This window comes from Drosophila simulans, chromosome 3L (genome assembly GCF_016746395.2).
Source record: "Drosophila simulans strain w501 chromosome 3L, Prin_Dsim_3.1, whole genome shotgun sequence".
Classification (NCBI taxonomy): domain Eukaryota; kingdom Metazoa; phylum Arthropoda; class Insecta; order Diptera; family Drosophilidae; genus Drosophila; species Drosophila simulans.
In genome coordinates, this window is record NC_052522.2 from 9,876,675 (window position 1) to 9,888,816 (window position 12,142).

General features: G+C 42.8%; 5 protein-coding genes across 6 annotated transcripts in view; 1 reads left to right on the forward strand and 4 right to left on the reverse strand.

The window, feature by feature from the left end:
* LOC6737519 (kin of IRRE-like protein 2) overlaps positions 1-12,142 on the forward strand; it is a 228,628-nt gene that overhangs the window by 109,703 nt on the left and 106,783 nt on the right. The window lies entirely within an intron of this gene.
* On the reverse strand, positions 343-2,675 carry LOC6737522 (inositol transporter 1). The gene is made up of 3 exons (XM_002084322.4): positions 2,489-2,675; positions 1,702-1,877; positions 343-1,569 (listed from the first exon to the last, which is right to left on the reverse strand). Exons 1-3 carry the CDS (start codon positions 2,670-2,672, stop codon positions 439-441), a joined length of 1,491 nt encoding a protein of 496 aa, XP_002084358.1. The 5' UTR covers positions 2,673-2,675; the 3' UTR covers positions 343-438.
* On the reverse strand, positions 3,176-5,140 carry LOC6737523. The gene is made up of 3 exons (XM_002084323.4): positions 4,677-5,140; positions 4,406-4,578; positions 3,176-4,338 (listed from the first exon to the last, which is right to left on the reverse strand). The coding sequence occupies exons 1-3, from the start codon at positions 5,053-5,055 to the stop codon at positions 3,199-3,201; spliced, it is 1,692 nt and encodes a 563-aa protein (XP_002084359.2). The 5' UTR covers positions 5,056-5,140; the 3' UTR covers positions 3,176-3,198.
* LOC6737524 lies at positions 6,591-8,904 on the reverse strand. Its single transcript, XM_016169813.3, has 3 exons — positions 8,512-8,904; positions 7,835-8,007; positions 6,591-7,773 (listed from the first exon to the last, which is right to left on the reverse strand). The coding sequence occupies exons 1-3, from the start codon at positions 8,795-8,797 to the stop codon at positions 6,640-6,642; spliced, it is 1,593 nt and encodes a 530-aa protein (XP_016031319.1). The 5' UTR covers positions 8,798-8,904; the 3' UTR covers positions 6,591-6,639.
* LOC27208797 lies at positions 9,854-12,093 on the reverse strand. Its single transcript, XM_016184350.3, has 2 exons — positions 11,497-12,093; positions 9,854-11,353 (listed from the first exon to the last, which is right to left on the reverse strand). Exons 1-2 carry the CDS (start codon positions 11,794-11,796, stop codon positions 10,232-10,234), a joined length of 1,422 nt encoding a protein of 473 aa, XP_016031320.1. The 5' UTR covers positions 11,797-12,093; the 3' UTR covers positions 9,854-10,231.

A 12,142-nucleotide genomic window follows, 5' to 3' on the forward strand; every position in this document is an offset into this window, starting at 1 on the left:
TTATTAATTGCGGATTCACATTCTTTAATTCGTTTTACTTTTAGTACACCTAAAACTTGAACTAGTTCCCATTCTAAATAAGGTTTATTTGATCTATATAAAGTCCAGCAAACATATATGAGGCCGGGAATCTTATCAGAGATGTATGGGAACCGCTTTAATTGCCATTTGGAAATAAACCTTTTGGCTCGCCGTGCTTATCTGTGAAGTTTATACCATGGTGTTCCCCATAAGTATAATAACCATTAGCTTCATGATGATCGGCACAAAAGAGTGCAGCAAATAACTAACCAAATCTGTCAGTCACTTTAGCGCCGATAAGGCAACGTCACACTCCCACGGTTTCTTAATAAGATTTCAGATTTATTTTGCTAGCGTTATCTTACGAGTATATATGTATATGCTCTTATTTACTGGCTAGGTTCGAGGTGCCTACTTTCAGGCTGGTGGGATTACGAATTCCTGGAACTTAAATTGCGCTTGCAGGAGAGTGGTGTCCTTCGTTTCGGGCATGTACCAAACACTGAAGAGAAATCCTGCCAATAGTAAGCCTCCCAGGATAAAGAAGTACAGTGCCACATAACTGCTATCACTGCCAATAGCTGCGAAATCCACTTGGCAGAGGAGCAGCTGGACAATCATCTCCAGAATATAGGAGATTGCAATGCAAGGCCTTTTGATGCGACGTGGAAAGGCCTCCGAGAGATAGGATGAGCTGGGCGCGAAGGCTATGCCAGCAAATAATTGGTAGATGAGCAGCAGCCACAGGGCCATCCGATTGTCCGAGAATGTTAGTGGATGGCTTCCCGCGAATCTGCTGGCCAGTCCACAGGCCAGGCCTCCCGAAATGACCAGGCCCAGAAGCAGCGGAATCTTCCTGCCCAAGGAGTCCAGGGCAAAGGAGGTCGTGAAGCTGCCCATCAGTCGCAGGAAACCAAAGAGCACATATGGACCAGAACTATCGCCGTACACCTCCGTGCTCGTCCATGCCAATGTAAAGGCCACCATCATACTCAAGCTGAGTGCATACAACGCCCTTAGCACCGAAAGGCGGACGAGGGCGGGGAGGGCGTGGCGCCAACCCATTGATCTGTGGTGTTCCACATAGGTGCGGTGATCCCTCACTTGGTCGTAGGTCTCAGCAGTCACAGCTCTCGGTCTTTGAAGCCTGCTCAAAGCTTGAATGGCACCCTGTTCATTGCCCTGCTTCAGCAGGTCCACCGGGGATTCGATGGATAGGAGGAAGGCGAGCAGCAGGGCTATGGAGCCCAGGACTCCACTAAGCACTCCCTGGAACTGCTCCTCCGTAAAATCACTCTGAACATCCCAACTATGGCTGCACACGATCTGCACAAAGATGCCAATCGTTGTGGGCCACTGTTCCGCCGCAGACGTGTGGGTTCCCCTCTTGTAGAATACCGACAGTTCACCTGCCACGGCCAAAGTGGGTGCGATGGCCAGTCCGTTGGCCAATCCATTCATATATCTCCCTGCCAGCAGGGCGTCCAAATCCATTCGGTTCACCGCCATCACTATTCCACCTGTAATAGTGAGCAGCGAACAGAACTCCTGAAGGGATAAACAAGATTTTAATTTACATAAGTGTATCTCTAGTGATATGGACATATTGAAGCAAATTATATGTCGTGATTATTTTTCAAACAAAAGCCGATATATAGAAAACAAGCCTTTTTTTCTTACCATTAATGTTTTGTAGGGAAACCATCTGCTAAAAAATCCACCGAGCAGGGCACCAATAATGGCCCCAATAAACCAGCAAATTTGAACATGGTTGGTAACTTCAAGTTGGACAAGCACACCATTAAAACCAATGCTCCATGCTATGTGAATTCCACCGGTCAGGAATATAAGTGCAGCTGTAAAAAATAACTAATTATTAACATATTTTACACATTTCAAATGCAGAACCCAAATAACCTTATCGGTTAAGATTTCTAAAAATGTTGTCCAAAGATAAGAGTTTTCCTGACAGCTTGGATGACATTTTAAACTGTCGTGTTATATCTCGCATAATTCTATTATCGAAATTTTTAAGCTCACTTTCCTATTCTAAATTTCGAATTATTTTATATACAATACCTAAGTTATACTTTTTAATTTACGAAACTGTTTGAATGTGTATGTTTTGCTGAAAACATGAATGTTAATTATCTGAACACCTCTCATTTTTTTGGCATTTATAGACAGGCTTCCGCTCCGATAATATCAGTTTCAATCTAATAAATATTTCTGACACAGAGAATGAATCATTTCTGACTTGGACCTTCACCTATCCAAAATGATGTGACGCGTATTTACCTCACACATAGGATGATAGGGAAATTCGTAGATATATTATGATTTATTACTGCCAAATAACAATTTATCAACATTGAAGAGTATTATTGTACGTCATGACAGTGAATAAGGTACATGTAATTGCATTTTACTGGGACTATAAATACTCGGAAAGTGACATTTCTCTTACCAGCGCCAACTGCATTAGCCTGCGGCTGATTGCGTAGATCCCGATTGCAGCAAGGACTTGTCTGTGAGTTCTGCAGGATCAGCTCCCGCTGGCGATCGGAGTTCCTGTGGATGTGCTGTTCCGCATCACTATGGATGGGTACGACGTGGAATCCATCGTCTGAAGATGGCCGTTCGGTCTGCATCGGACCTTTTGTGGTCGAACTCACGGTGAAGACTACACGACGCGTGTTTCGGTTCTTGTAGGTGAGCGTGTTGAACAGGTCCCTGGTTTATCTATCGGCGGTCAACTAATCTTATCGGGTATTGATTGATAAGTGGGTGCTTTGATATTTCGGGTTTCGCTATCTTTTAGAGCCAGTTTTTCCCTATCACGACTTCTTAGTATACAAACGCCTGGGAAATGAGCATGTGTTTTGTGGGATTTGTTTGTTTGTTCACATTGTCAGGTAAAACTGCGATTGCCAACCATTACCTGCGGTTTCTCGCCCTTTAACTCTCAGTCTCTTTAGTTGGCCAAACTCTCTTTCATTAGTTTACGAGAAAGAAGCAATTCGATTTCAATGAGAATTGTTTTGTTGACAGTTCGTAAATGATATCAATAGCTGAAGAAAAATACGATTGGGAAATACAACGCCTGGAGTGCTTGCTTTGCAATAAATATTTATTATCTTTGAAATGACTAAAGCGGTAAAAGAAGTATTCCACCAACTAGAAACCCATGCTGATGAATTTACTGAACTTATCCTGGGCCTCCCTCAAAGTGGTCCTTCTGGTTTCCGGCAGGCAAACGAGGCCAAAGAAGAAGCCAAACAGATAGAGTCCTCCCATGACATAGAAGTAGTTGGCTCCGCCAGTAAAGCTCCATCTGATCATGGTCAACACAATGAAGACAAGCATCTCGACAATGAAGGTGAAGGATATGAAGTGCTGCTTAACTTCCAGCGGGAAGGCCTCCGAAAGGTAAGGCGATGTGGCTGTAAAGGCGATACCGGCAAACAGTTCAAAGACCAATAACATTATGACGTTGCCGGTATTATAAGAAAAGATATTGAATTGGGCTGCCACCACAAAGGACATGACACTGCAAACGATGAGTCCTAGAAGTGTGGGCTTCTTGCGACCACAGGACTCCATGCAGAACGTGGCTATAAAGTTTCCCATCCAGCGGCAAATGCCGAATCCAATGAACCAACCCACCGAAAAGGATACATATCCAAACGGACTGGCAAGTGAATACAAGAAGCCGATCATGACAAATTTGGAAATGCTCATGGCATTGAGACCGCGAAGGAAAGCGAGTCGGATGAAGGTGGGCAGCGCCTGCCCGATGCTCTGACCCATGGAAAGTTCCTTGTTCTGGGCCAAGTACTTCTTGTGCTCCGCCAGCTGCTCGAAGGTTTCGTTGGTCAAGGTATACGGCCTCTGGAGTCGTCTCAGTGCGTCAATAGCTCCCTGTTCGTCATTGTTCTTGGCCAGCATGATTACTGGAGACTCGATGCATAGCAGTGAGCCAATAATCAGGGCCAAAAATCCATATATAATGCTCAGCACTCCTTTCATATTCTCCGCCGAGAAGGAGTTATACGAAGGGTAAGCCGTTGAGTTCCACGAGGAGGTGTAGATGATCTGCAGGAAGATTCCTAACCCAAAGCACATCTGTTCGATGCTGGCTGAGACCATTCCTCTCATATATGACACTGATACCTCTCCGGCCAAGGCCATGAATGGAGCAAACACCAGTCCATTGGCGATTCCATCCAGATAGGAAGCCGCCAACGTGGCATCGCCATTATGCTTCGTACTGGCAGTCAGTATTCCGCCAATCATCACCAGAATCGAACTGAAGATCTGTTTGCAAAGGTCTAGTTATTGAAGTAATTGTTGAAGTGTTTTATATTTTGTTATTATTACTTACCAACACGTACTTCTTGGCCACTTTGTTTATGAGAAACCAGCTGAGCACAGCTCCTATAATGCCACCAATGAACCAGGCTGCAAAATTATGCTCAGTGGTTTTATAGTAGATAACTCCACTGAATCCAATGCTCCACGCAATGTTCATACCGCCAGAGACAAAAATGAGACCCGCTGGAGATAAAACAGTAACAGTATTTAATTTGGTATTTACAACACATATATATAATATTCTTTTAATATACTTTAAAAATTATATTTCTTTGACTCACCTGCTCCAACAGCATTAGATTGTGGCTTGTTCTTCTGATTACGACTGTACCAACTGTTATTTACCGTGATGGTTTGCTGGGGCGGATTATGAGGGAGTGGTGCTTGTGGTGATCCGTATCCTGGTGGTGCACCGTAGAACTGTGGGGGATATCCTTGTTGGGGTGGCGGTGGGTACCCTGAAAATCCAAACTGTGGTGGCGGAGGGTTCCAGGAATGTCCCGGCTGAGGATATCTCGATTGGGGGTATCCTGGTTGTGGAAATCCAGGCTGGGGAAATGCAGTATGTGGATATCCTTGCTGTGGATATCCCTGCTGTGGTGGTGCAGTTGCAAAACCCATCGGCGGAGGATCCTGTTGTGTAAAATTGTCGTTTCCCATTTTTTGTTCGTGGTTCGACCGTCCTAGTAAATGGCCAATTTCGAACTGGTTGACGGAATGTCTGTAACTGTAGAATTACCTATTTGCCATGGGACCGAAATTATAATTGAGTGGTACACAGCTTATCACTTCGTTATTGATAAGCTGCAAATGGCCAGCGATAATAGCGGGGCCTCTTATCAAAGCATAGTCGCGCATTTTATTGACCACTAAAAGGTGCCTCCCACGGACTTAGCTCATTTTGAATCACTTTCCTCGAAAAAAGTTGGTAAATATTTCATTGCCACTTCAAACAGTAGTGTTAAGATAGTAATTTTAAAAGGTGGGAAAACCATTTGAACGCCAATTAATTAGTTATAAATAATATTAAAATAATGTCATATAAAGATAAAAGAAAAATAATTTGCGTTTATTTGAACTTTAAGGGGGAGTCAAATATTGTTGGCTTTCAAAATATTATAATGATATTAAATAAAAAGTATAATAATTTATAATATAATATATTTATAAAATTTACAGCTTGTGCTTTTCATTGAAATAAATGATCTTAAGCGATAAATTTATACTTCTGAATATTTTTTTTAAAGTATCAAAATGCTTATACAAACTGATGATATTAGTCGTTTGGTCAAGACACTTAGTCATTGTTTGAGATAGTGTGCTTCCCTGTGGGACTTCCCCATTATTTTTTGGCACGTATTTTCTATTGAATAAAATAAATTCGTATTGTGGTGAAATAAAGCAAACTTGGCGTCCTTCGTCCTTGCCAGGACTCCATATTTGAAGGTCGGTTAACATCTGATTCGTCGACGAGAGAAAGACCACAAGCTCTCCACCAAGATCGAGAATTCCCCAACTGATAATAAAAGGCGGAGGGGACATGGGACGGCATTGATTGCGGTCTAATAATACTTATATCTCTTATGTTCTGCTTAATGGATCCATTTGAATGGAGAATATGATACGCCAGAAGATTCCCATGGTTTTAGCATACAAGTTCGATGGTATTCTCGGCTATGGTAGTCATATAGGAGCAAATACCAGTTCGTTGGAAATTCCCTTCAAATAGAAAGACACCTAGTCAATACTAAATCAAAACGTTATTGATAAGCTGCAAATGGCGATAATAGCAGGGCGCCGTATCAAAGCGTGCTCGTAGGTATTATTGCCACTACAAGAACCTTGAACGGATTTGGCTTTTTTTAAGAACAGTTTAATCAGCTTACCATACGTTTCAAAGGTGCTTTCCAATTTTAATGCTATTTTATTACCAATGCTAATATGCTTTAAATTTATTACGCTGGGATCGGCCTTCCCACAAAAAAATGTTGTGAATGTCTCATCACCTTATCATACGGTAGTATTGAGATAATAACTTTTTATATGGCTGTTGTAAAGCATTATGACTTAGGTTGAAAAATAGGAAAGCGAGAAAAGAAGCGCCAAATAATTTATACTAAATAATTTTTTATTATGTCATTCCCCAGTCTGAATGATTAAAAACAGTGAGTATCGTTATGAGGAATGCAGAGGCCTTTGACCTCTTTTAATAGTCGATTTATTAATCTATAATTCCTTTGAACATTAAAAGCGGAAGTTAACGAATTTATTGAACTGCTCCTGGGCACCTTGCAAGGTCATTCTCCTTGTCTCCGGCAGTGTAAGGACTCCGAGAATGACACCCGCCAGGTACATGGCTCCCATGACGTAGAAGTAGTTGTATCCTTGAGCCACATTGAAGTCACAGACATTTATGATGAGGAAGACAAATATTTCGGTGATGAAAGTTAAGCCGATAAAGTGCTGCTTAACTCCCATGGGATATGCCTCCGTCAGGTAGGCCGAGTTGGAAGAGAAGGCCATACCCGCAAAGAGCTCGAAGATCATTATCAAGACGATCACTTGGCTCATATACGTATACAAATTGTACTGTGAACCCACGACAAAGGCCAAGCCGCAGCTTACGAGCAGGCCAAAGACCGCGGGCTTCTTTCGGCCCAAGGACTCCATGCAAAAGGATGGGATTAGGGATCCCAACCAACGGCAAAAGGCGAATCCTACGTACAAGGCGTTCGCATTTCCTAATTCGTTGGAGACTATGATCGAAAGGGAATAAGTGATGACCACAAAGCTGGAGATGCTCATCGCATTCAGGGCGCGCAGGTATGCAAGTCTCATGAAGGTGGGTAGCGCTTTGGAAATGCTTTCACCCTTTGACATGTTCTTGTTGTAGGCCAAATAGCGTTTATGCTCCGCCAGCAGCTCGTAAGTTTCCTCGGTTAGCACGGCAGGCTTTTGTAGCCGACGCAGTGCGTCAATGGCCGCCTGTTCTTCGTTATTGGCCAGCATCAGAACCGGCGATTCGATGGTAAAAAATGAGCCCATAATAAGGGACAAAACGCCGTAGATTGTGCTCAGCACACCTTTCATATTCTCGGACGTAAAATCATTGTATGTCATATACGAAGAATATGTCCAACTCGACACATAAATGATCTGAAGAAGTATACCGGTTCCAAAGCACAATTGCTCCAAGGTGGCACTGGCCATGCCCCTCATATAGGGAACCGAGATCTCTCCGACCAAGGCCATAAATGGGGCAAATACCAGACCATTGGCAATACCATCGAGGTAACATGCTGCCGTGGTTCCAGCTCCATTATGGTGGGTGCAGGCAATAACCAATCCACCGATGGTCACCAACACTGAAGAAAATTGCTGTGCGTAAAAGGAATTGATCAATAAAAACTTACAGTGCAAAAAGGCTTGCTCCGCTTACCAGAATATATTTTTTGGCCACCTTGTTGGTCAGCGCCATCGTTACCAAAGCTCCAATAATTGCGCCTATGAACCAGGCAATGTAATTGTGCTTGGTGGTTTGGTAATAGATTGGTCCTCGGAACCCAATCGCCCACGCTATGTTCATACCTCCAGAGATAAAGATGAGACCAGCTGAAAAAGTATCAAATATATAGATTTAGGTCTGTCAAAGGATTGGTGTCAAATTTTAATCTCTATTGTGAAATTTTCAGCAGCTGTCTGCATAATTGTTTAATTCAAATAAATAAATAGAATCTTCCCGAGATCTCCACGTTTATACGGACAGGGACTGATCTTAAGCTAGAAAATACATATTTACTTTTTCGGGTCGAAACGCCCCTACTATTTCTTATAAAATTTTTAACGAATCTATGTAATAAAAATATAATATAGTTAAGTATTTTCAATCACAACTGATTTTAATGGAAACATAAATCACTAGTATATGCCGTTCGATTAATGTGTCGTAGTACTAAAATTATTAAATTCGAATGCTTGACTACTAGCACTTACGTCATCGTCATCATAATCTACTTGGGTAACAGATTCGTACTTCCAACACTAGAGATTAGATTAACCTCGTGGTCAACTCATCAGTAGGTGACTAAGCTGATCGATCTAATGAACTGAACTCACCTGCGCCCACAGCATTGGATTGAGGTTTGTTCTTTTGGTTGCGCTGAAAGCATCCTCCTGGTGGATCCACTCTGGTGTGTGGATCCCGCGGTGGCATTGGCGGTGGTGGTGGTCCGTATGTCTCCGCCGGTGTGATGTGTTGCGGCTGCCCTGGCTGAGGGTATCCTGGCTGTGCTGATGGTTGTGGATATCCTGGCTGTCCTTGTGGAGGATAGAAGCCTATTGGCGGCGGGTACTTGTCGTTTTGCATGGCCAACGGCGGTGGGGCAAACTTATCGTTCTGCATTTCCGAATGCTTTGTATCTTTTTCACTCTATTACGAAGACAACCTGCTCCGGTAGAGGTCGATTTGAAACTGGCTAATACGGGGGCTGGCCAAATGATATTTATGTGCGCTGCTATCGAGCCTTGCCCAACTGATAATCAAGTGCGGATTCAACCCCTTATCACTAGGGGGCGGCATCTATTTCAGTAAATGGTTCAAAACTTACTACACGCGTGCCCGATAAGGACGATTATCGCAATGTTTGTGAATAATACTTTATGATGTACATATGTGGTATATACAACTCTCTTCAGATCACAACCCTTTCGATGCATGTGTGGGCAATTAAACGCAATTCAAGTAACGGAGAACGGTTATTCCCCTGCTTTTTCTGTTGGATGATCAGTCATCCGCGCCAAAGTCCGTTATTAGGCCTGATTCATACTTTTCATAGTCGCCATATAATTATTAAAAAATTGTTTTAATTGCTCAGATAAAAATTTTATGAGAATATTTGTTATTTAAAGTGCATGGATTAATTTAAGTTTACAAATTTTAATAAAGTAAAGATCACAAAAAGGTATGATTTTTGTATATCCCTATTTGTCACTGTTGTTGAGTACTTAATGCTTTATATTTGTCATTTAATATCATATATGTATTTACTGATATTGATTGTTTCTGGGAATTTTGTGTTGGTTTTATTTGTTGGCCATAATTAAAAGGAAGTCATTAAGAAAAAAGAGGTCATTAAATGGTATATTTTCGGCGTGAATTGTTTTATTTATCATTATATCTTTTACTGAGTCCCAAGTACGGCCCACCTTACGAAATATATTTTTTTCTAGCTCGAGGTCAAGGTCACTTTTTTGTATGTTTTTAGAATACAAGAATTATAATTTTTCAGAATAAAATTATTATCTTTTGGCTTTTTTATTTCTGACGAATAAGTCCAATACTGCCTTCCAGATTTCAATAAAAGGCGGAACTAAATGGTTGTATTTTGTGACAAGACCACCTGAAACTATCGAAATCGATTTTGCTCGGATGGATGGATTTGCTAGGATGTTTAGCCAGGGCTTCAATAAAGTATTCCGGGAATTTCCACGTTTTGACCAGGCTAGATAAGATTATTTTGGATTATATATTGGATTTCCCCTCCTGAAACTGTGGTCATAGACCCTGTCCGATTATTTGGGTCCATTCGACTCATGGATATTGTTCTTGTCTGTATTGATCTTTTTATGATCAATACTAAACTAACTCACTCAGCGGGTGTGCCAATAGTAATTGGTCGTTATCGAACCTAATTAAAACTTTCTTATCAAAAACTACATAAACTACTACTACTTTAATGCGCTTATCATTCCTTCTGTTTAAAACAAGGGAAAATGCATTCTTTATTGTTGTTAAAACAACATTTATAAACATTTATTTCCCCCTTCCCACTAATACCTAAAAATCCTTGTTGAACCACTTGGAAAACTTGAGCTGTGCTTCTGCCAAAGTAACTAGTCTAGTTTCCGGCAGGCAGAAGATTCCGAGAAGAAAACACACCATGGAAAGTCCTCCCAGGGAGTGAAAGTATGCTGTTATTTCAGCGATCGATGGTAAAAAACTGCAGAGGAGCAGTCGTGCGGCTTGTTCCGTTATGTATACTACAGCCACCATATGTGGTTTTATTCGCAGAGGAAAGCCTTCAGTGAGGTAAGCCGCCGAGGCACATTGTCCCAGTCCCGCGAAAAATTGGAGACTGAAGAGCATCACCAAGGCGGTGATCATGTGAGGTGTTCGGCCAAATAAGTTGGCATATGCAATGGCAAAGGCTCCGGTGGAGAAGATTCCGAAAAGTGTTGGTTTCTTCCGGCCTGTGGTGTCCATCAAAAGCACCGCAAAGAAGCATCCGCCCCATCGGAGCAGCCCGAAAACCACAAAAGGCCATGCATACAAGCAGCTAACCAACTGATTGCCGGTTTCGTAGAGAGCACTGCAGACGATGGAGTTCAGGGACAGGACTCCCAACAATCGAAGGGCCAGCAGCTTCAGAACCGATGGATACCCTTTCTGCAGACTCGCTCCTAAACACATTTCCCTGTTGGTGGCCACATATTGTTTGTGTTCATCCAATCTCAGTAGCATTTCACTGGTCACCATGTATGGCCTTTGAAGATGCCTCAGGGCAACCAACGCCCTTTGCTCACTAGATCGCATCAACAGGTGGACAGGTGACTCCACACAGAGAGTTAGGGCCAAAGCCAGGGCTATAACTCCGTAGACTATGGATAGCACTCCATGGACCTGATCCGCCACAATGGCCACGTTCCAGTCCACTTGCCACACGGCCGTGTAGATCAGCTGCATCAGGATGCCGGTGTTGAAGCTGAGCTGCTCCACCGTGGAGGCCAAAAGTCCACGTATCTCGTTCACAGAAATCTCGCCCACAGTACTTAGGGCGGGAACAAATACCAGACCATTGGCCAATCCATCTAGATACCGGGCGGCTATAATGGCACCTGGACACTCTGGCCAAGCGAGGAACAGTATTCCGGAAGCAATAACCAAGATGGAGCTAAAAATCTGCAATGGCAAGGGTGTTCATTATTTGTTCAAAATTATTTACCACTATTGCAGGAATTGTGAAATATTACAAAACAACCTTGATGTATAAACAAAAGATTCTTAAGAAGTTCCCTTTAAATATCTTTCTCCGGTCTACTCACATAAATGGGCTGCTGTGGCAATCGGTGAGTATAAAATGCTTCAAAAAGGGCTCCAAGCACGGCAGTTGCATACCAGGCGACTTGCATGTGCACGGTCTGCAGGAGTTGATCCCGATGGGCGGAGTGAACGGCGAATCCGGCTCCCCATGCCAAACTCATTCCTCCAGAGATTAGGATGAAGGATGCTGATCCGAGCGCGGTCCATTGGGAATGGTTCTTGTGGCCCAAACGAAGAAAGGTGGCCTTTTCAGTGGTGGCAAGCGAGTCCTCGGGCGGCGGCTCACACTTCTTGGGTGACATTTCCGATTCATTTACGCGGTGTCGGAACTATCCACTTCTATTTATAAGGGGTCGAGATGGGATCGTTTATCAGCTTATCTCACCGCAAATCCATAACCATAACTGTGGTTATGGCCGTGACCATAAAGTCATCGACAGTAGCACCACCCATCAATCCAAACAGCGAAAATCAATATGCTTCTCCCCGCAGTGAAGTGAAGAGTTTTAATTAACAAAATTTCGGCCGAAATAAATCATCGACGGGGAGTGTAAGCGATAGCTAATCAAAGTTTGCTTATAGTAGTAAATAATTGGGGCTTAGTTTACACACATGGCTGGGGCTAGATGCGATATGGATATGTCATTT

Coding starts and splice junctions, on each gene's coding strand:
- LOC6737522 (XM_002084322.4), bottom strand. CDS start 2,672: ATGCAGACCGAACGGCCATCTTCAGACGATGGATTCCACGTCGTACCC. Junction 1,878..2,488: donor GGCTAATGCAGTTGGCGCTG/GTAAGAGAAATG, acceptor TATTTTTTACAG/CTGCACTTATATTCCTGACC. Junction 1,570..1,701: donor TTCCCTACAAAACATTAATG/GTAAGAAAAAAA, acceptor TTATCCCTTCAG/GAGTTCTGTTCGCTGCTCAC.
- LOC6737523 (XM_002084323.4), bottom strand. CDS start 5,055: ATGGGAAACGACAATTTTACACAACAGGATCCTCCGCCGATGGGTTTT. Junction 4,579..4,676: donor ATCTAATGCTGTTGGAGCAG/GTGAGTCAAAGA, acceptor TTTTATCTCCAG/CGGGTCTCATTTTTGTCTCT. Junction 4,339..4,405: donor TGGCCAAGAAGTACGTGTTG/GTAAGTAATAAT, acceptor CTTTGCAAACAG/ATCTTCAGTTCGATTCTGGT.
- LOC6737524 (XM_016169813.3), bottom strand. CDS start 8,797: ATGCAGAACGATAAGTTTGCCCCACCGCCGTTGGCCATGCAAAACGAC. Junction 8,008..8,511: donor ATCCAATGCTGTGGGCGCAG/GTGAGTTCAGTT, acceptor ATACTTTTTCAG/CTGGTCTCATCTTTATCTCT. Junction 7,774..7,834: donor TGGCCAAAAAATATATTCTG/GTAAGCGGAGCA, acceptor TTTTACGCACAG/CAATTTTCTTCAGTGTTGGT.
- LOC27208797 (XM_016184350.3), bottom strand. CDS start 11,796: ATGTCACCCAAGAAGTGTGAGCCGCCGCCCGAGGACTCGCTTGCCACC. Junction 11,354..11,496: donor TGCCACAGCAGCCCATTTAT/GTGAGTAGACCG, acceptor TTGCCATTGCAG/ATTTTTAGCTCCATCTTGGT.